Below are 22,489 nucleotides of genomic sequence, written 5' to 3'. Positions count from 1 at the left end.
ATAGGAGATGGGGTGAACAGAACCCCAGTCAACTAAAGAACAGTGTTCTGCCTCCCACTTACTATGTTGAACAGAACCCCAGTCAACTAAAGAACAGTGTTCTGCCTCCACTTACTATGTTGAACAGAACCCCAGTCAACTAAAGAACAGTCAGCAGTCTGCCTCCACTTACTATGTTGAACAGAACCCCAGTCAACTAAAGAACAGTCTTCTGCCTCCACTTACTATGTTGAACAGAACCCCAGTCAACTAAAGAACAGTGTTCTGCCTCCCACTTACTATGTTGAACAGAACCCCAGTCAACTAAAGAACAGTCTTCTGCCTCCACTTACTATGTTGAACAGAATCCCAGTCAACTAAAGAACACTACCTCCACTTACTATGTTGAACAGAACCCCAGTCAACTAAAGAACACTACCTCCACTTACTATGTTGAACAGAACCCCAGTCAACTAAAGAACAGTGTTCTGCCTCCCACTTACTATGTTAAACAGAACCACAGTCAACTAAAGAACACTACCTCCACTTAATATGTTGAACAGAACCCCAGTCAACTAAAGAACACTACCTCCACTTACTATGTTGAACAGAACCCCAGTCAACTAAAGAACAGTGTTCTGCCTCCCACTTACTATGTTAAACAGAACCACAGTCAACTAAAGAACAGTGTTCTGCCTCCCACTTACTATGTTAAACAGAACCACAGTCAACTAAAGAACAGTGGTCTGCCTCCACTTACTATGTTAAACAGAAACACAGTCAACTAAAGACCAGTGTTCTGCCTCCCACTTACTATGTTAAACAGAACCACAGTCAACTAAAGAACAGTGGTCTGCCTCCACTTACTATGTTGAACAGAACCCCAGTCAACTAAAGAACAGTCAAGTGGTCTGCCTCCACTTACTATGTTGAACAGAACCCCAGTCAACTAAAGAACAGTGTTCTGCCTCCACTTACTATGTTGAACAGAACCCCAGTCAACTAAAGAACAGTGTCCTGCCTCCACTTACTATGTTGAACAGAACCCCAGTCAACTAAAGAACAGTGTCCTGCCTCCACTTACTATGTTGAACAGAACCCCAGTCAACTAAAGAACACTACCTCCACTTACTATGTTGAACAGAACCCCAGTCAACTAAAGAACAGTGTTCTACCTCCACTTACTATGTTGAACAGAACCCCAGTCAACTAAAGAACAGTGTTCTGCCTCCACTTACTATGTTGAACAGAACCCCAGTCAACTAAAGAACAGTGTTCTACCTCCACTTACTATGTTGAACAGAACCCCAGTCAACTAAAGAACAGTGTTCTGCCTCCACTTACTATGTTGAACAGAACCCCAGTCAACTAAAGAACAGTGTTCTGCCTCCACTTACTATGTTGAACAGAACCCCAGTCAACTAAAGAACAGTGTTCTACCTCCACTTAATATGTTGAACAGAACCCCAGTCAACTAAAGAACAGTATTCTGCCTCCACTTACTATGTTGAACAGAACCCCAGTCAACTAAAGAACAGTGTTCTGCCTCCACTTACTATGTTGAACAGAACCCCAGTCAACTAAAGAACAGTGTTCTACCTCCACTTAATATGTTGAACAGAACCCCAGTCAACTAAAGAACAGTGTTCTGCCTCCACTTACTATGTTGAACAGAATCCCAGTCAACTAAAGAACAGTGTTCTGCCTCCACTTACTATGTTGAACAGAACCCCAGTCAACTAAAGAACAGTGTTCTGCCTCCACTTACTATGTTGAACAGAACCCCAGTCAACTAAAGAACAGAGTTCTACCTCCACTTACTATATTGAACAGAACCCCAGTCAACTAAAGAACAGTGTTCTACCTCCACTTACTATGTTGAACAGAATCCCAGTCAACTAAAGAACAGTGTTCTGCCTCCACTTACTATGTTGAACAGAACCCCAGTCAACTAAAGAACAGTGTTCTGCCTCCACTTACTATGTTGAACAGAACCCCAGTCAACTAAAGAACAGAGTTCTACCTCCACTTACTATATTGAACAGAACCCCAGTCAACTAAAGAACAGTGTTCTACCTCCACTTACTATGTTGAACAGAATCCCAGTCAACTAAAGAACAGTGTTCTGCCTCCACTTACTATGTTGAACAGAACCCCAGTCAACTAAAGAACAGTGTTCTGCCTCCACTTACTATGTTGAACAGAACCCCAGTCAACTAAAGAACAGAGTTCTACCTCCACTTACTATGTTGAACAGAACCCCAGTCAACTAAAGAACAGAGTTCTACCTCCACTTACTATGTTGAACAGAATCCCAGTTAAATTCTTCTCCTTCAGAATTGATGAAATCACCAACTTCATCCTCCTCTTTTACTTCCTCCTTCCCCTCGTCTACAATATGAATGTTCATCCCAGGTGTTTGAGTGATGTCCTCCTCATGTCGTGGATCGGGACCCTGGGACTCTATAGCTTTGGTGCTGGATTGGTGACCAGGATCCTACAATGAAAACATAACATCATTAACCATGTCAGAACTCTATTTATAAACACAATACAAGAAAGACTTCTGTTCAATCCTTTCAAGACCTGAAAGCTGTACATGAGGTTCCAGACCTGAAAGCTTTATACATGAGGTTCCAGACCTGAAAGCTTTACATGAGGTTCCAGACCTGAAAGCTTTACATGAGGTTCCAGACCTGAAAGCTTTACATGAGGTTCCAGACCTGAAAGCTTTACATTAGGTTCCAGACCTGAAAGCTTTATACATGAGGTTCCAGACCTGAAAGCTTTATACATGAGGTTCCAGACCTGAAAGCTTTATACATGAGGTTCCAGACCTGAAAGCTTTACATGAGGTTCCAGACCTGAAAGCTTTACATGAGGTTCCAGACCTGAAAGCTTTACATGAGGTTCCAGACCTGAAAGCTTTACATGAGGTTCCAGACCTGAAAGCTTTACATGAGGTTCCAGACCTGAAAGCTTTACATGAGGTTTCAGACCTGAAAGCTTTATACATGAGGTTCCAGACCTGAAAGCTTTATACATTAGGTTCCAGACCTGAAAGCTTTACATGAGGTTCCAGACCTGAAAGCTTTATACATGAGGTTCCAGACCTGAAAGCTTTACATGAGGTTCCAGACCTGAAAGCTTTATACATGAGGTTCCAGACCTGAAAGCTTTACATGAGGTTCCAGACCTGAAAGCTTTACACATGAGGTTCCAGACCTGAAAGCTTTACACATGAGGTTCCAGACCTGAAAGCTTTACATGAGGTTCCAGACCTGAAAGCTTTATACATGAGGTTCCAGACCTGAAAGCTTTATACATGAGGTTCCAGACCTGAAAGCTTTACATGAGGTTCCAGACCTGAAAGCTTTATACATGAGGTTCCAGACCTGAAAGCTTTACATGAGGTTCCAGACCTGAAAGCTTTACATTAGGTTCAAGACCTGAAAGCTTTATACATGAGGTTCCAGACCTGAAAGCTTTATACATGAGGTTCCAGACCTGAAAGCTTTATACATGAGGTTCCAGACCTGAAAGCTTTACATGAGGTTCCAGACCTGAAAGCTTTACATGAGGTTCCAGACCTGAAAGCTTTACATGAGGTTCCAGACCTGAAAGCTTTACATGAGGTTCCAGACCTGAAAGCTTTACATTAGGTTCCAGACCTGAAATGTTGGTCATTAATGTCTCCCACCTTGTTGATGTGTGATTTAGGGGGACTTCCTCCTTCACTACCAGAGCCATGGACAGGACTCTCACCTGTAGAGAGAGGTTGGTATTATGGGTTATAATGAGACTACCAGGACTCCTGTAGAGAGAGGTTGGTATTATGGGTTATAATGAGACTACCAGGACTCCTGTAGAGAGAGGTTGGTATTATGGGTTATAATGAGACTACTAGGACTCCTGTAGAGAGAGGTTGGTATTATGGGTTATAATGAGACTACCAGGACTCCTGTAGAGAGAGGTTGGTATTATGGGTTATAATGAGACTACCAGGACTCCTGTAGAGAGAGGTTGGTATTATGGGTTATAATGAGACTACCAGGACTCCTGTAGAGAGAGGTTGGTATTATGGGTTATAATGAGACTACCAGGACTCCTGTAGAGAGAGGTTGGTATTATGGGTTATAATGAGACTACCAGAGCCATGGACAGGACTCTCTCATGTTTATCATTTGATGGAAGGATGGATGGTCTACGTAGGGAATAGGTTGCCGTTATATATGAATCACAGGGTAAAGTAGTGCACTATGTAGGGAACAGGGTGCCATTAGGGATGTATCTCAGGGTAAAGTAGTGCACTATGTAGGGAATAGGTTGCCATTAGGGATGTATCACAGGGTAAAGTAGTGCACTATGTAGGGAACAGGGGGCCATTAGGGATGTATCACAGGGTAAAGTAGTGCACTATGTAGGGAACAGGGGGCCATTAGGGATGTATCTCAGGGTAAAGTAGTGCACAACATAGGGAATAGGGGGCCATTAGGGATGTATCACAGGGTAAAGTAGTGCACAACGTAGGGAACAGGGTGCCATTAGGGATGTATCTTAGGGTAAAGTAGTGCACTATGTAGGGAACAGGGGGCCATTAGGGATGTATCACAGGGTAAAGTAGTGCACTATGTAGGGAACAGGGGGCCATTAGGGATGTATCACAGGGTAAAGTAGTGCACTATGTAGGGAACAGGGGGCCATTAGGGATGTATCTCAGGGTAAAGTAGTGCACTATGTAGGGAACAGGGGGCCATTAGGGATGTATCTCAGGGTAAAGTAGTGCACTACATAGGGAATAGGGGGCCATTAGGGATGTATCTCAGGGTAAAGTAGTGCACTATGTAGGGAATAGGGGGCCATTAGGGATGTATATTAGGGTAAAGTAGTGCACTACATAGGGAGCCAATAGGGACAAATAATCTGCCTCCACTTACTAAGATGAGAAGGGTCCCAGCCAACGTCCTCTCCATCAGAATTGATCAGACCACCAACTTCCTCCTCCCTGTCTTCCTGTCCCCCGTTGTGACCGAGGTCCTCCCCCATGTGTGCCTGTAGGTGTTTTCTCAGAGCCTGCTCTGTAGGGAGGTCCTGTCCACACACTGGGCAGCATTGAGGCCCTGGGGAAATGGATTGTGAACGTTAGAATGCTAGCAACAGCGTTCTGTTTGTTTCACGTCAGCAGTGAAGTGGCCGACAGTCTCAGAAGGCAGTGAAGTGGCCGACAGTCTCAGAAGGCAGTGAAGTGGCCGACAGGCCGAGAAGGCAGTGAAGTGGCCGACAGTCTCAGAAGGCAGTGAAGTGGCCGACAGTCTCAGAAGGCAGTGAAGTGGCCGACAGGCCGAGAAGGCAGTGAAGTGGCCGACAGTCTCAGAAGGCAGTGAAGTGGCCGACAGTCTCAGAAGGCAGTGAAGTGGCCGACAGTCTCAGAAGGCAGTGAAGTGGCCGACAGTCTCAGAAGGCAGTGAAGTGGCCGACAGTCTCAGAAGGCAGTGAAGTGGCCGACAGGCCGAGAAGGCAGTGAAGTGGCCGACAGTCTCAGAAGGCAGTGAAGTGGCCGACAGTCTCAGAAGGCAGTGAAGTGGCCGACAGGCCGAGAAGGCAGTGAAGTGGCCGACAGTCTCAGAAGGCAGTGAAGTGGCCGACAGTCTCAGAAGGCAGTGAAGTGGCCGACAGTCTCAGAAGGCAGTGAAGTGGCCGACAGTCTCAGAAGGCAGTGAAGTGGCCGACAGTCTCAGAAGGCAGTGAAGTGGCCGACAGGCCGAGAAGGCAGTGAAGTGGCCGACAGTCTCAGAAGGCAGTGAAGTGGCCGACAGTCTCAGAAGGCAGTGAAGTGGCCGACAGTCTCAGAAGGCAGTGAAGTGGCCGACAGTCTCAGAAGGCAGTGAAGTGGCCGACAGTCTCAGAAGGCAGTGAAGTGGCCGACAGGCCGAGAAGGCAGTGAAGTGGCCGACAGTCTCAACAGGCAGTGAAGTGGCCGACAGTCTCAGAAGGCAGTGAAGTGGCCGACAGGCCGAGAAGGCAGTGAAGTGGCCGACAGTCCGAGAAGGCAGTGAAGTGGCCGACAGTCTCAGAAGGCAGTGAAGTGGCCGACAGGCCGAGAAGGCAGTGAAGTGGCCGACAGTCTCAGAAGGCAGTGAAGTGGCCGACAGTCTCAGAAGGCAGTGAAGTGGCCGACAGTCTCAGAAGGCAGTGAAGTGGCCGACAGTCTCAGAAGGCAGTGAAGTGGCCGACAGTCTCAGAAGGCAGTGAAGTGGCCGACAGTCTCAGAAGGCAGTGAAGTGGCCGACAGTCTCAGAAGGCAGTGAAGTGGCCGACAGTCTCAGAAGGCAGTGAAGTGGCCGACAGTCTCAACAGGCAGTGAAGTGGCCGACAGTCTCAGAAGGCAGTGAAGTGGCCGACAGTCTCAGAAGGCAGTGAAGTGGCCGACAGTCTCAGAAGGCAGTGAAGTGGCCGACAGGCCGAGAAGGCAGTGAAGTGGCCGACAGTCTCAGAAGGCAGTGAAGTGGCCGACAGTCTCAGAAGGCAGTGAAGTGGCCGACAGGCCGAGAAGGCAGTGAAGTGGCTGACAGGCCGAGAAGGCAGTGTGAGGTAAATATGAGTATCTGTTTCCTGTCTAAACTGTCACTACCAATAATAATACAAATATTACATGTTGCTATGCAGTCTTTCTATTACACGTAGTAAGATTAGCATCTGCAGTTTGAATACATAGAAAAATGATCTATTTGCAGCTTCGCCGTAACATTCTGGAATGTTCATTCAAATCGTTCCAACTGAAATTGTTACTGTGGCAACGCTTCGGCTGTAAAGGGAAGTGCTGTTGAACTCACCCCCTGTCTGGTTCTCTCTTGCGTGGGTCCGGAGGTGGTACTTCAGAGTGCCAGGCTGGGCGAACCTCCTCCCACACAGGGCGCAGGAGTACGGCTTCTCCCCTGTGTGCACCATCTGGTGTCTCTTCAGGATGTCTGCCTGGCTGAACCGTCTCCCACAGTCGGGGCAGGAGTACGGCTTCTCCCCTGATGGATGGGTGGACAGACGGGTGGGTGGGAAAGACAGACCGTGTCACTCCACAATAATGAGCCATTTAAAAAAAAAGACAGACCGTGTCACTCCACAATAATGAGCCATTTACTTCGTGTTCGTATTATTTCTTATTGCTGTTGAAATGGAACCTGGAAGCATTTCATTGGACGTTGTATCCCAGACAAATTACAGTGCTGTAATGTATGCTGTCAATAGCTGCATAAAGATTCAGGTTTTATTTAAATAACCACATTGTGGACAACTCGAGAGGTTTTGAGACACTGGTGTCCTTCGATCGTTAAAATCAACCTCACCTGTATGCACTCTCAAGTGGACTTTCAGGTGCCCGTTGTCGCGGAAACCCTTCCCGCACTCGGGGCAGACGCAAGGTTTCTCTCCCGTGTGAGACCTAAAAATCAAATCGTTCTTTAATTCAAAGTGCAATTTAAAACTTGGAAACGGACTTTACGGTAAAACAACAGGGGAGATCAAAATGAAAACAAGAATGAAATAAATGACCTCTGATGCATCTTCAGGCTGTCCTTCTGGGTGAAACTGGCTCCACACTCCGGGCACTGGTAAGGCTTCTCCCCGGTGTGAATCCGTTGGTGTTTCTTCAGGTTGCCTATCTGAGCAAAGCCCCTGCCACACACAGAACAGGAGTGGGGCCTCTCTCCCGTGTGTGTTCGCTGGTGCACTTTCAAAAATTCATTTTGGGTGTAACTCTTGCCACAGACGGAGCAAGAATAAGGTCTCTCCCCCGTGTGTGTCCGTAGGTGGACTCTAAGACTTCCCTTCTGGGTGAAGCTCTTCTCACACACGGAGCAGGAGTGAGGCTTCTCTCCGGAGTGTATCCTCTCGTGTTTTCGGAGGCCTCCTGAGTGGGCGAACCTCTTGCCACAGTCAGGACAGGGGTATGGCTTCTCCCCTGTGTGTACTCTCTGGTGTCTCACCTTATGGAACACAATGGAAATAAGTTATTGATTAGTTGTTTTGTGTTGTCCTGACAGGGGTAGGGCTTCTCCCCTGTGTGTACCCTCTGGTGTCTCACCTTATGGAACACAATGGAAATAAGTCATGAATTAGTTGTTTTGTGTTGTCCTGACACGTTTCATGTACTGTGTGTATATGTCATTTTTTTCTTTTTTTTAACTGGCAAATAAAACTCATCAAACTCACCAGGTCACATGGGCGAGAAAACTCTTTCCCACAGTCCAGACAACCGTGAGAAAAGGTTTTGGTTGGTTCTGTTTGGTCCTCTTGATCAGGTTCTCCTGACGCAGGGGGGCTGTGGGATGGGGACGGGCTGGGCTGGTTGTTAACATCATCCTAAAAGAGGATGAAGGGCAGAAGGCAGCCTTGACTAGTTCTGGAGAGGGGAACAATTGTTTTGTTGAGGTAGACCAAACGAGTGTTGTGTTGCCGTAGACCATACGGGCGTTTTGTTGCCGTAGACCATACGGGCGTTTTGTTGCCGTGGACCATACGGGTGTTTTGTTGCCATGGACCATAGGGGTGTTTTGTTGCCGTGGACCATATGGGTGTTTTGTTGCCGTGGACCATAGGGGTGTTTTGTTGCCATGGACCATAGGGGTGTTTTGTTGCTGTGGACCATACGGGTGTTTTGTTGCCATGGACCATAGGGGTGTTTTTTTGCCGTGGACCATACGGGTGTTTTGTTGCCATGGACCATAGGGGTGTTTTGTTGCTGTGGACCATATGGGTGTTTTGTTGCCATGGACCATAGGGGTGTTTTGTTGCCGTGGACCATACGAGTGTTTTGTTGCCGTGGACCATACGGGTGTTTTGTTGCCGTGGACCATACGGGTGTTTTGTTGCCGTGGACCATACGAGTGTTGTGTTGCCGTGGACCATACGGGTGTTGTGTTGCCGTGGACCATACGGGTGTTTTGTTGCCGTGGACCATACGAGTGTTGTGTTGCCGTGGACCATACGGGTGTTTTGTTGCTGTAGACTATACGAGTGTTTTGTTATGGTAGCCCATATGAGTGTCCAATACTTTGATCAGAGAATCAGGGCCTGTATTTCACAAAGCATCTAACAGTAGGAATGCTGACCTCAGACCCTCCCTGTCCAGGTAATAAGCCTAAACTGATCCTAGAGCAGTGTGTTTGTGTTAGTGCTTGGTAGGAACAAATGACTGCACCCATCCAGATCAGACTGGCCTTGCCTCAAAAGACCCACCCAGCGGCATGGTGTCAAAGTTGCGACTACAGACTGACTGAACAGCTGCAGTAAACAAACCGCCAGTGTAACGGATGTGAAACGGCTAGCTTAGTTAGCGGTGCGCGCTAAATAGCGTTTCAATCGGTGACGTCACTTCCTCTGAGACCTTGAAGTAGTGGTTCCCCTTCCCCTGCAAGGGGCGCGGCTTTTGTGGAGCGATGGGTAACAGTTGTTGATGTGTGCAGAGGGTCCCTGGTTCGCGCCTGGTTATGGGCGAGGGGACGGTCTAAAGTTATACTGTAACACCAGTTTGATACTTTGTAACATGAACAACTACAGTCAAATCAGTTTTCAGACGACTGAGCATAAACGGTCCTGGCATAACAGGTCTGTGCTATTACTCCAACTCTGTCACGCATCGTCTAGCAATTACAGCAATGGAGTGTTCACAACCCGATTTGAGACAAAGCTTGCCCATTCATGTCATGTGAGGCATTCGGGCTAGGACAATGTTATTAGATTTGGCTGGCTAGCTAACGGGCATGCGTCCGTCCCGTGTCTTACCTCGTCCAGTATGGGTCGGTCAGAACCGGGAAGAGTGAATTCTGCCGACATGTTATTGATCGTTGTTCTTCTGCGTTCACATCAGCTCGAGGTCACTCACGTCAGTTGAACAATTTACTGGTCGTGAAACGATTTGAAACCTAACCAGCCATCTTAACGAAGGCAAATACATGCAGAAATCCTATATGTTGCCATTTTAACAGTAACTAGCTCGCAAGCCTGTTTTGAATAAAGGTAAATAAGCCGACTGTCTGCGTTACTGCATCACCGTACTTCCGGGTATGATTCTTCTGCATGACTAAACTACCCGGTGCATTAGCGCCACCTAGTGTATAGGAGTGGGAAGGCAGGCAATACAAGGAGTTTACAACCTGCTTTTATTTCAACTTTATTTCACTAAGCAAGTCAGTTAAGAACAAATTCTTATTTACAATGACGGCCTACCTCACAAACCATTCACATGCTACCAACCAGATGTAATGATGAGTTCAATGTACAATGTCCTAAACGCAATCACCACCTCTTCCTTCCTAATCTGACCTTTGAACCTTGGTCCACTGACCTTTCTGTTGAGGGCATATAAACACCGGCCCTTGGGCTCAGAGTCCCATCTCTTCTGACACACATCAAAATGGCTCTGATCCTACATTTGGCCTCATCTCTACCCAGTGGAACATTAATATCAATTATATCTAATTTCAAAACTCTTTTGGCTAACTGGTCAACAATTACATTCCCTTACACACCCAAATGTACTGGGAGGCACTGCATCGCAGTGTTGCGGCGTCACTACAGCCTAGGGTTCGATCCCAGGCTGTAGTGTCCCATAGGGCGGACCGGGAGTCCCATAGGGCGGCGCACAATTGGCCCAGTATCGTCCAGGTTAGAGGAGGATTTGGCCATGGGGGGGGCTTTAGTTGGCTCATCGTGCTCTAGAGACTCTTTGTGGCAGGCCGGGAGCCTGCAGGCTGACTCCTTGTGGCGGGCTGGGCGCCTGCAGGCTGACTTCGGTCATCAGTTGAACGGTGTTTCCTTCCGGTTTAAGCGAGCGGGTGTGAAGAAGCGCAGCTTGGCGACCTTCGCCTCCCGAGCCCGTTGGGGAGTTGCAGTGTATAGTATTGAGAGAATACTACACCCATTCTCTCAATTCTCCATAATAACATGAATACCTCCAATAGCAGATCTCTCCTATCAGATGATAAACTATTCAAGACAGACGGAGAATCTGAGCATCCTATAATTCTAACAAGTTGTACGTCCTCCACCCACTGGAGGGCAACTATTATCACCAACAGTTCAACTGAGTAAACTGACAGTTCCTTTGCTGTAATCATAGTAAACACTTCAATATAGCCCTGTTACATTTTCCGCATTGCCATGTAAAAGCCCGACATTTACCAAGGCCGTCTTCAAGCATAGCAAATAAAAACCTTATTCTTGATATCCATCAGCTTGGCTCAGTAGTGTGAAAAGAGTTGGCATAAAATGGTACCCGAAAACAGAAACTTTTTTTTATTTTTATTCAATAGATTAAACAGTTAGGTAGGTTTTTGTCACCTATTTATTCAAATCACCATGACACACCTTTGTTTACGATCTTATAGAGGCGTAATGAACTGAATGACGGAGCCACAGCTCTCTCTCTCTCTGGGATCAAAACGTCCTGTGACTGAACATTATTTGGGATGTTATCCAATATAGAACACAATTATTACATCAACATTCTATTTTTTTTTTTTAAACAATCATTTCAACTGGGGTTCCTCACACAGAATGTGGTGGACAGAGAACAAGCGTTCCACGATTCCAATTTAGAACACCGTCTAGCAGCCATCTTTTGGGGGTTCACTTTCTCTGGTTCAAGTTCAATAACAAACTGAACAGCACTGATTATTTCATCTCTCCATCAGAACTGGGTGCTTTCTTCGAGTGGAATGTAGAACCACGTCCATTGTAAATTGTTCTAACCGAGCCTATCGTTCTTCATCATAAGGTTAATAGTTGTGTTTGTCCACCCTACTAACAAACACCCGTAGTTCTACTGTCAACACTTACTGATAAAGCCTCCCCATTCTTTCCCCCAAACAGAGTAGGGTGAAGTTGCCCCGAGACGCTGGTCAGTTTTGCATCTCCCCACTAATGGTTAAGGTTAGGATTCAGGCAGGGGAACTTCACCCAGCAGCTGTCCCCTCCCCAGCAGCCCGTGTCCTGCATCAGAACTCTGGGAATCATTTAGGTGGATTCTAGAACCATGTCTATTCCAATGGAGTGTATTGTTCTCCTGACTGATGACGATCAACGTGTATCATTGTTGTTGTCCAGCCGGGCTAACACCACCAATAGGAATACTAAGCTGATCACGTCTTGCGTTCAAAGCCTCGTGGTCATTCACTCCGTCTCCTCTCCAGTATCAGCGTGCGTCCTGTCACTGTGGTGTGTCCGTTGGTGAGCCCGTAGCTTCTGACAGCGGCCGTATCTCTTCCCACAGTAGTCACAGCTGTACGGCCTCTCCCCTGTGTGAACTCTGTGGTGGATCCTGAGGTGTGACGCTCTAGAGAACCCTCTCCCACAGACCAGACACAGGTGAGGCTTCTCTCCACTGTGAGACTGCTGGTGCTCCCTCAGATGTCCGGATTGGGTGAAACTCTTCCCACACACAGGGCAAGAGTAGGGCTTCTCTCCCGTGTGTGTGAGGAGGTGTCGTCTCATGGCTCCCAGGTGAGCGAACTTCTTGCCACAGTCGGGGCAGGGGTACGGCTTCTCTCCCGTGTGGATTCTCATGTGGATCTGTAGTACCGAGAGCTTGTAGCACTCTCTGCCACACACCGAGCAGCAGTGAGACGTCTTCGTTTTGTGACTCTCCTGGTGTTCAGGATGTTCTGATGTGGCGGGACTCGCTCTGCTGTCTAAGCCACAGTTAGGGCTCTCTCCTGTGTGAAGAACAGAGTGGGTTCGGTATTGAGGCGAGCAAGTCGACATTCATTCACAGTCCGTATCCCAAATGGCACCTTATCCTCTATCAAGTGCATCCACTTTGTCCAGGACCCTGGTCAACAAGTAGTGCACTTCATAGGAGATGGGGTGAACAGAACCCCAGTCAACTAAAGAACAGTGTTCTGCCTCCCACTTACTATGTTGAACAGAACCCCAGTCAACTAAAGAACAGTGTTCTACCTCCACTTACTATGTTGAACAGAACCCCAGTCAACTAAAGAACAGTGTTCTGCCTCCCACTTACTATGTTGAACAGAACCCCAGTCAACTAAAGAACAGTGTTCTGCCTCCCACTTACTATGTTGAACAGAACCCCAGTCAACTAAAGAACAGTCTTCTGCCTCCACTTACTATGTTGAACAGAACCCCAGTCAACTAAAGAAGTCTTCTGCCTCCACTTACTATGTTGAACAGAATCCCAGTCAACTAAAGAACACTACCTCCACTTACTATGTTGAAAAGAACCCCAGTCAACTAAAGAAGTCTTCTGCCTCCACTTACTATGTTGAACAGAATCCCACTCAACTAAAGAACACTACCTCCACTTACTATGTTGAACAGAACCCCAGTCAACTAAAGAACAGACTTCTGCCTCCACTTACTATGTTGAACAGAACCCCAGTCAACTAAAGAACAGTGTTCTACCTCCACTTACTATGTTGAACAGAACCCCAGTCAACTAAAGAACAGTGTTCTGCCTCCACTTACTATGTTGAACAGAACCCCAGTCAACTAAAGAACAGTGTTCTACCTCCACTTACTATGTTGAACAGAACCCCAGTCAACTAAAGAACAGTATTCTGCCTCCACTTACTATGTTGAACAGAACCCCAGTCAACTAAAGAACAGTGTTCTACCTCCACTTACTATGTTGAACAGAACCCCAGTCAACTAAAGAACAGTGTTCTGCCTCCACTTACTATGTTGAACAGAACCCCAGTCAACTAAAGAACAGTCTTCTGCCTCCACTTACTATGTTGAACAGAACCCCAGTCAACTAAATAACAGTGTTCTGCCTCCACTTACTATGTTGAACAGAATCCCAGTTAAATTCTTCTCCTTCATAATTGATGAAACCACCAACTTCATCCTCCTCTTTCACTTCCTCCTTCCCCTCTTCTACAATATGAATGTTCATCCCAGGTGTTTGAGTGATGTCCTCCTCATGTCTTGGATCGGGACCCTGGGACTCTATAGCTTTGGTGCTGGATTGGTGACCAGGATCCTACAATGAAAACATAACAACATCATTAACCATGTCAGAACTCTATTTATAAACACAATACAAGAAAGACTTCTGTTCAATCCTTTCAAGACCTGAAAGCTGTACATGAGGTTCCAGACCTGAAAGCTTTATACATGAGGTTCCAGACCTGAAAGCTTTACATGAGGTTCAAGACCTGAAAGCTTTACATGAAGTTCCAGACCTGAAAGCTTTACATGAGGTTCCAGACCTGAAAGCTTTACATGAGGTTCCAGACCTGAAAGCTTTATACATGAGGTTCCAGACCTGAAAGCTTTATACATGAGGTTCCAGACCTGAAAGCTTTATACATGAGGTTCCAGACCTGAAAGCTTTACATGAGGTTCCAGACCTGAAAGCTTTACATGAGGTTCCAGACCTGAAAGCTTTACATGAGGTTCCAGACCTGAAAGCTTTACATGAGGTTCCAGACCTGAAAGCTTTACATGAGGTTCCAGACCTGAAAGCTTTACATGAGGTTCCAGACCTGAAAGCTTTACATGAGGTTCCAGACCTGAAAGCTTTACATGAGGTTCCAGACCTGAAAGCTTTACATGAGGTTCCAGACCTGAAAGCTTTACATGAGGTTCCAGACCTGAAAGCTTTACATGAGGTTCCAGACCTGAAAGCTTTACATGAGGTTCCAGACCTGAAAGCTTTACATGAGGTTCCAGACCTGAAAGCTTTACATGAGGTTCCAGACCTGAAAGCTTTACATGAGGTTCCAGACCTGAAAGCTTTACATGAGGTTCCAGACCTGAAAGCTTTACATGAGGTTCCAGACCTGAAAGCTTTACATGAGGTTCCAGAACTGAAAGCTTTACATGAGGTTTCAGACCTGAAAGCTTTATACATGAGGTTCCAGACCTGAAAGCTTTACATGAGGTTCCAGACCTGAAAGCTTTATACATGAGGTTCCAGACCTGAAAGCTTTACACATGAGGTTCCAGACCTGAAAGCTTTATACATGAGGTTCCAGACCTGAAAGCTTTACATGAGGTTCCAGACCTAAAAGCTTTATACATGAGGTTCCAGACCTGAAAGCTTTATACATGAGGTTCCAGACCTGAAAGCTTTACATGAGGTTCCAGACCTGAAAGCTTTACATGAGGTTCCAGACCTGAAAGCTTTACATGAGGTTCCAGACCTGAAAGCTTTACATGAGGTTCCAGACCTGAAAGCTTTACATGAGGTTCCAGACCTGAAAGCTTTACACATGAGGTTCCAGACCTGAAAGCTTTACATGAGGTTCCAGACCTGAAAGCTTTACACATGAGGTTCCAGACCTGAAAGCTTTATACATGAGGTTCCAGACCTGAAAGCTTTATACATGAGGTTCCAGACCTGAAAGCTTTACATGAGGTTCCAGACCTGAAAGCTTTATACATGAGGTTCCAGACCTGAAAGCTTTACATGAGGTTCCAGACCTAAAAGCTTTATACATGAGGTTCCAGACCTGAAAGCTTTATACATGAGGTTCCAGACCTCAAAGCTTTACATGAGGTTCCAGACCTGAAAGCTTTATACATGAGGTTCCAGACCTGAAAGCTTTACATGAGGTTCCAGACCTGAAAGCTTTACATTAGGTTCAAGACCTGAAAGCTTTATACATGAGGTTCCAGACCTGAAAGCTTTACATGAGGTTCCAGACCTGAAAGCTTTATACATGAGGTTCCAGACCTGAAAGCTTTATACATGAGGTTCCAGACCTGAAAGCTTTACATGAGGTTCCAGACCTGAAAGCTTTACATGAGGTTCCAGACCTGAAAGCTTTACATGAGGTTCCAGACCTGAAAGCTTTACATGAGGTTCCAGACCTGAAATGTTGGTCATTAATGTCTCCCACCTTGTTGATGTGTGATTTAGGGGGACTTCCTCCTTCACTACCAGAGCCATGGACAGGACTCTCACCTGTAGAGAGAGGTTGGTATTATGGGTTATAATGAGACTACCAGGACTCCTGTAGAGAGAGGTTGGTATTATGGGTTATAATGAGACTACCAGGACTCCTGTAGAGAGAGGTTGGTATTATGGGTTATAATGAGACTACCAGGACTCCTGTAGAGAGTGGTTGGTATTATAGGTTATAATGAGACTACCAGGACTCCTGTAGAGATAGGTTGGTAGTATGGGTTATAATGAGACTACCAGGACTCCTGTAGAGAGAGGTTGGTATTATGGGTTATAATGAGACTACCAGGACTCCCGTAGAGATAGGTTGGTATTATGGGTTATAATGAGACTACCAGGACTCCCGTAGAGAGAGGTTGGTATTATGGGTTATAATGAGACTACCAGGACTCCTGTAGAGAGAGGTTGGTATTATGGGTTATAATGAGACTACCAGGACTCCTGTAGAGAGAGGTTGGTATTATGGGTTATAATGAGACTACCAGGACTCCTGTAGAGAGAGGTTGGTATTATGGGTTATAATGAGACTACCAGGACTCCTGTAGAGAGAGGTTGGTATTATGGGTTATAATGAGACTACCAGGACTCCTGTAGAGAGAGGTTGGTATTATGGGTTATAATGAGACTACCAGGACTCCTGTAGAGAGAGGTTGGTACTATGGGTTATAATGAGACTACCAGGACTCCTGTAGAGAGAGGTTGGTACTATGGGTTATAATGAGACTACCAGGACTCCTGTAGAGAGAGGTTGGTATTATGGGTTATAATGAGACTACCAGGACCATGGACAGGACTCTCTCATGTTTATCATTTGATGGAAGGATGGATGGTCTAAAGTAGTGCACTATGTAGGGAACAGGGGGCCGTTAGGGATGTATCTCAGGGTAAAGTAGTGCACTACGTAGGGAACAGTGTGCCATTAGGGATGTATCACAGGGTAAAGTAGTGCACTACGTAGGGAACAAGGTGCCATTAGGGATGTATCTCAGGGTAAAGTAGTGCACTATGTATATTAGGGTGAAGTAGTGCACTACGTAGGGAACAAGGTGCCATTAGGGATGTATCTCAGGGTAAAGTAGTGCACAACGTAGGGAATAGGGGGCCATTAGGGATGTATCACAGGGTAAAGTAGTGCACTACGTAGGGAACAGGGTGCCATTAGGGATGTATAATAGGGTGAAGTAGTGCACTACATAGGGAATAGGGGGCCATTAGGGATGTATATTAGGGTAAAGTAGTGCACTACGTAGGGAATAGAGTGCCATTAGGGATGTATATTAGGGTAAAGTAGTGCACTACATAGGGAGCCAATAGGGACAAATAATCTGCCTCCACTTACTAAGATGAGAAGTGTCCCAGCCAACGTCCTCTCCATCAGAATTGATCAGACCACCAACTTCCTCCTCCCCGTCTTCCTGTCCCCCGTTGTGACCGAGGTCCTCCCCATGTGTGCCTGTAGGTGTTTTCTCAGAGCCTGCTCTGTAGGGAGGTCCTGTCCACACACTGGGCAGCATTGAGGCCCTGGGGAAATGGATTGTGAACGTTAGAATGCTAGCAACAGCGTTCTGTTTGTTTCACGTCAGCAGTGAAGTGGCCGACAGTCTCAGAAGGCAGTGAAGTGGCCGACAGTCTCAGAAGGCAGTGAAGTGGCCGACAGGCCGAGAAGGCAGTGAAGTGGCCGACAGTCTCAGAAGGCAGTGAAGTGGCCGACAGTCTCAGAAGGCAGTGAAGTGGCCGACAGGCCGAGAAGGCAGTGAAGTGGCCGACAGTCTCAGAAGGCAGTGAAGTGGCCGACAGTCTCAGAAGGCAGTGAAGTGGCCGACAGGCCGAGAAGGCAGTGAAGTGACCGACAGTCTCAGAAGGCAGTGAAGTGGCCGACAGTCTCAGAAGGCAGTGAAGTGGCCGACAGTCTCAGAAGGCAGTGAAGTGGCCGACAGTCTCAGAAGGCAGTGAAGTGGCCGACAGGCCGAGAAGGCAGTGAAGTGGCCGACAGTCTCAGAAGGCAGTGAAGTGGCCGACAGTCTCAGAAGGCAGTGAAGTGGCCGACAGGCCGAGAAGGCCGAGAAGGCAGTGAAGTGGCCGACAGTCTCAGAAGGCAGTGAAGTGGCCGACAGTCTCAGAAGGCAGTGAAGTGGCCGACAGTCTCAGAAGGCAGTGAAGTGGCCGACAGTCTCAGAAGGCAGTGAAGTGGCCGACAGTCTCAGAAGGCAGTGAAGTGGCCGACAGGCCGAGAAGGCAGTGAAGTGGCCGACAGTCTCAGAAGGCAGTGAAGTGGCCGACAGTCTCAGAAGGCAGTGAAGTGGCCGACAGTCTCAACAGGCAGTGAAGTGGCCGACAGTCTCAGAAGGCAGTGAAGTGGCCGACAGTCTCAGAAGGCAGTGAAGTGGCCGACAGTCTCTGAAGGCAGTGAAGTGGCCGACAGTCTCAGAAGGCAGTGAAGTGGCCGACAGGCCGAGAAGGCAGTGAAGTGGCCGACAGTCTCAGAAGGCAGTGAAGTGGCCGACAGGCCGAGAAGGCAGTGAAGTGGCCGACAGGCCGAGAAGGCAGTGTGAGGTAAATATGAGTATCTGTTTCCTGTCTAAACTGTCACTACCAATAATAATACAAATATTACATGTTGCTATGCAGTCTTTCTATTACACGTAGTAAGATTAGCATCTGCAGTTTGAATACATAGAAAAATGATCTATTTGCAGCTTCGCCGTAACATTCTGGAATGTTCATTCAAATCGTTCCAACTGAAATTGTTACTGTGGCAACGCTCGGCTGTAAAGGGAAGTGCTGTTGAACTCACCCCTGTCTGGTTCTCTCTTGCGTGGGTCCGGAGGTGGTACTTCAGAGTGCCAGGCTGGGCGAACCTCCTCCCACACAGGGCGCAGGAGTACGGCTTCTCCCCTGTGTGCACCATCTGGTGTCTCTTCAGGATGTCTGCCTGGCTGAACCGTCTCCCACAGTCGGGGCAGGAGTACGGCTTCTCCCCTGATGGATGGGTGGACAGACGGGTGGGTGGGAAAGACAGACCGTGTCACTCCACAATAATGAGCCATTTACTTCGTGTTCGTATTATTTCTTATTGCTGTTGAAATGGAACCTGGAAGCATTTCATTGACGTTGTATCCCAGACAAATTACAGTGCTGTAATGTATGCTGTCAATAGCTGTCAATAGCTGCATAAAGATTCAGGTTTTATTTAAATAACCACATTGTGGACAACTCGAGAGGTTTTGAGACACTGGTGTCCTTCGATCGTTAAAATCAACCTCACCTGTATGCACTCTCAAGTGGACTTTCAGGTGCCCGTTGTCGCGGAAACCCTTCCCGCACTCGAGGCAGACGTAAGGTTTCTCTCCCGTGTGAGACCTAAAAATCAAATCGTTCTTTAATTCAAAGTGCAATTTAAAACTTGGAAACGGACTTTACGGTAAAACAACAGGGGAGATCAAAATGAAAACAAGAATGAAATAAATGACCTCTGATGCATCTTCAGGCTGTCCTTCTGGGTGAAACTGGCTCCACACTCCGGGCACTGGTAAGGCTTCTCCCGGTGTGAATCCGTTGGTGTTTCTTCAGGTTGCCTATCTGAGCAAAGCCCCTGCCACACACAGAACAGGAGTGGGGCCTCTCTCCCGTGTGTGTTCGCTGGTGCACTTTCAAAAATTCATTTTGGGTGTAACTCTTGCCACAGACGGAGCAAGAATAAGGTCTCTCCCCCGTGTGTGTCCGTAGGTGGACTCTAAGACTTCCCTTCTGGGTGAAGCTCTTCTCACACACGGAGCAGGAGTGAGGCTTCTCTCCGGAGTGTATCCTCTCGTGTTTTCGGAGGCCTCCTGAGTGGGCGAACCTCTTGCCACAGTCAGGACAGAGGTAGGGCTTCTCCCCTGTGTGTACTCTCTGGTGTCTCACCTTATGGAACACAATGGAAATAAGTTATTGATTAGTTGTTTTGTGTTGTCCTGTCACGTTTCATGTACTGTGTGTGTCTTTTTTTCTTTTTTAACTGGCAAATAAAACTCATCAAACTCACCAGGTCACATGGGCGAGAAAACTCTTTCCCACAGTCCAGACAACCGTGAGAAAAGGTTTTGGTTGGTTCTGTTTGGTCCTCTTGATCAGGTTCTCCTGACGCAGGGGGCTGTGGGATGGGGACGGGCTGGGCTGGTTGTTAACATCATCCTAAAAGAGGATGAAGGGCAGAAGGCAGCCTTGACTAGTTCTGGAGAGGGGAACAATTGTTTTGTTGAGGTAGACCAAACGAGTGTTGTGTTGCCGTAAACCATACGGGCGTTTTGTTGCCGTGGACCATACGGGTGTTTTGTTGCCATGGACCATAGGGGTGTTTTGTTGCCGTGGACCATATGGGTGTTTTGTTGCCGTGGACCATATGGGTGTTTTGTTGCCGTGGACCATACAGGTGTTTTGTTGCCGTGGACCATAGGGGTGTTTTGTTGCCGTGGACCATAGGGGTGTTTTGTTGCCGTGGACCATACGAGTGTTGTGTTGCCGTGGACCATAGGGGTGTTTTGTTGCCGTGGACCATACGGGTGTTTTGTTGCCGTGGACCATACGAGTGTTGTGTTGCCGTGGACCATACGAGTGTTGTGTTGCCGTGGACCATACGGGCGTTTTGTTGCCGTGGACCATACGGGCGTTTTATTGCCGTGGACCATACGGGTGTTACGGGTGTTGTGTTGCCGTGGACCATACGGGTGTTGTGTTGCCGTGGACCATATGGGTGTTGTGTTGCCGTGGACCATACGGGTGTTTTGTTGCTGTAGACTATACGAGTGTTTTGTTATGGTAGCCCATATGAGTGTCCAATACTTTGATCTGAGAATCAGGGCCTGTATTTCACAAAGCATCTAACAGTAGGAATGCTGACCTCAGACCCTCCCTGTCCAGGTAATAAGCCTAAACTGATCCTAGAGCAGTGTGTTTGTGTTAGTGCTTGGTAGGAACAAATGACTGCACCCATCCAGATCAGACTGGCCTTGCCTCAAAAGACCCACCCAGCGGCATGGTGTCAAAGTTGCGACTACAGACTGACTGAACAGCTGCAGTAAACAAACCACCAGTGTAACGGATGTGAAACGGCTAGCTTAGTTAGCGGTGCGCGCTAAATAGCGTTTCAATCGGTGACGTCACTTGCTCTGTGGTTCCCCTTCCTCTGCAAGGGGCGGAGGCCCTTTGTGGAGTGATGGGTAACGGCGCTTCGAGGGTGCCTGGTTATGGGCGAGAGGACGGTCTAAAGTTATACTGTTACACCAGCTTGATACTTTGTAACATGAACAACTACAGTCAAATCAGTTTTCAGACGACTGAGCATAAACGGTCCTGGCATAACCGGTCTGTGCTATTACTCCAACTCTGTCACGCATCGTCTAGCAATTACAGCAATGGAGTGTTCACAACCCGATTTGAGACAAAGCTTGCCCATTCATGTCATGTGAGGCATTCGGGCTAGGACAATGTTATTAGATTTGGCTGGCTGGCTAGCTAGCTAACGGGCATGCGTCCGTCCCGTGTCTTACCTCGTCCATTATGGGTCGGTCAGAACCGGGAAGAGTGAATTCTGCCGACATGTTATTGATCGTTGTTCTTCTGCGTTCACATCAGCTCGAAGTCACTCACGTCAGTTGAACAATTTACTGGTCGTGAAACGATTTGAAACCTAACCAGCCATCTTAACGAAGGCAAATACATGCAGAAATCCTATATGTTGCCATTTTAACAGTAACTAGCTCGCAAGCCTGTTTTGAATAAAGGTAAATAAGCCGACTGTCTGCGTTTCTGCATCACCGTACTTCCGGGTATGATTCTTCTGCATGACTAAACTACCCGGTACATTAGCGCCACCTAGTGTACAGGAGTGGGAAGGCAGGCAATACAAGGAGTTTACAACCTGCTTTTATTTCAACTTTATTTCACTAAGCAAGTCAGTTAAGAACAAATTATTATTTACAATGACGGCCTACCCCACAAACCATTCACATGCTACCAACCAGATGTAATGATGAGTTCAATGTACAATGTCCTAAACGCAATCACCACCTCTTCCTTCCTAATCTGACCTTTGAACCTTGGTCCACTGACCTTTCTGTAGAGGGCATATAAACACCGGCCCTTGGGCTCAGAGTCCCATCTCTTCTGACACACATCTATCAAAATGGCTCTGATCTTACATTTGGCCTCATCTCTACCCAGTGGAACATTAATATCAATTATATCTAATTTCAAAACTATTTTGGCTAACTGGTCAACAATTACATTCCCTTACACACCCAAATGTACTGGGAGGCACTGCATCGCAGTGTTGCGGCGTCACTACAGCCTGGGGTTCGATCCCAGGCTGTAGTGTCCCATAGGGCGGACCGGGAGTCCCATAGGGCGGCGCACAATTGGCCCAGTATCGTCCAGGTTAGAGGAGGGTTTGGCCATGGGGGGCTTTAGTTGGCTCATCGTGCTCTAGAGACTCCTTGTGGCGGGCCGGGCGCCTGCAGGCTGACTCCTTGTGGTGGGCTGGGCGCCTGCAGGCTGACTCCTTGTGGTGGGCTGGGAGCCTGCAGGCTGACTCCTTGTGGTGGGCTG

General features: G+C 47.3%; 2 protein-coding genes across 4 annotated transcripts; both read right to left on the bottom strand.

Moving 5' to 3' along the window:
- Nucleotides 1–1,396: 1,396 nt before the first annotated feature.
- On the bottom strand, nt 1,397–21,717 carry LOC135537116 (zinc finger protein 239-like). Of its 3 annotated transcripts, none has more exons than XM_064963313.1 (8): nt 21,433–21,717; nt 8,185–8,334; nt 7,525–7,958; nt 7,320–7,414; nt 6,813–6,998; nt 4,917–5,099; nt 3,680–3,744; nt 1,397–2,476 (listed from the first exon to the last, which is right to left on the bottom strand). In XM_064963313.1, exons 1-8 carry the CDS (start codon nt 21,481–21,483, stop codon nt 2,264–2,266), a joined length of 1,377 nt encoding a protein of 458 aa, XP_064819385.1. In that variant the 5' UTR covers nt 21,484–21,717; the 3' UTR covers nt 1,397–2,263. The 3 variants fall into 3 exon arrangements, with proteins under 3 accessions (XP_064819385.1, XP_064819384.1, XP_064819387.1); XM_064963312.1 differs by lacking the exon at nt 21,433–21,717 and adding an exon at nt 9,757–10,041; XM_064963315.1 differs by lacking the exons at nt 3,680–3,744; nt 21,433–21,717 and adding an exon at nt 9,757–10,041 and having other exon boundaries at nt 2,330–2,476.
- Nucleotides 10,113–17,418, bottom strand: LOC135537123 (zinc finger protein 664-like). The gene is made up of 4 exons (XM_064963324.1): nt 17,244–17,418; nt 15,840–15,904; nt 13,777–13,975; nt 10,113–12,686 (listed from the first exon to the last, which is right to left on the bottom strand). The coding sequence occupies exons 1-4, from the start codon at nt 17,416–17,418 to the stop codon at nt 12,145–12,147; spliced, it is 981 nt and encodes a 326-aa protein (XP_064819396.1). The 3' UTR covers nt 10,113–12,144.
- Nucleotides 21,718–22,489: the final 772 nt, after the last annotated feature.

Source organism: Oncorhynchus masou, unplaced genomic scaffold (genome assembly GCF_036934945.1).
Source record: "Oncorhynchus masou masou isolate Uvic2021 unplaced genomic scaffold, UVic_Omas_1.1 unplaced_scaffold_712, whole genome shotgun sequence".
Taxonomy (NCBI): Eukaryota; Metazoa; Chordata; class Actinopteri; order Salmoniformes; family Salmonidae; genus Oncorhynchus; species Oncorhynchus masou.
The sequence above is the reverse complement of the archived record's forward strand: the minus strand, read 5'-3'. Positions and strand labels throughout refer to the sequence as shown.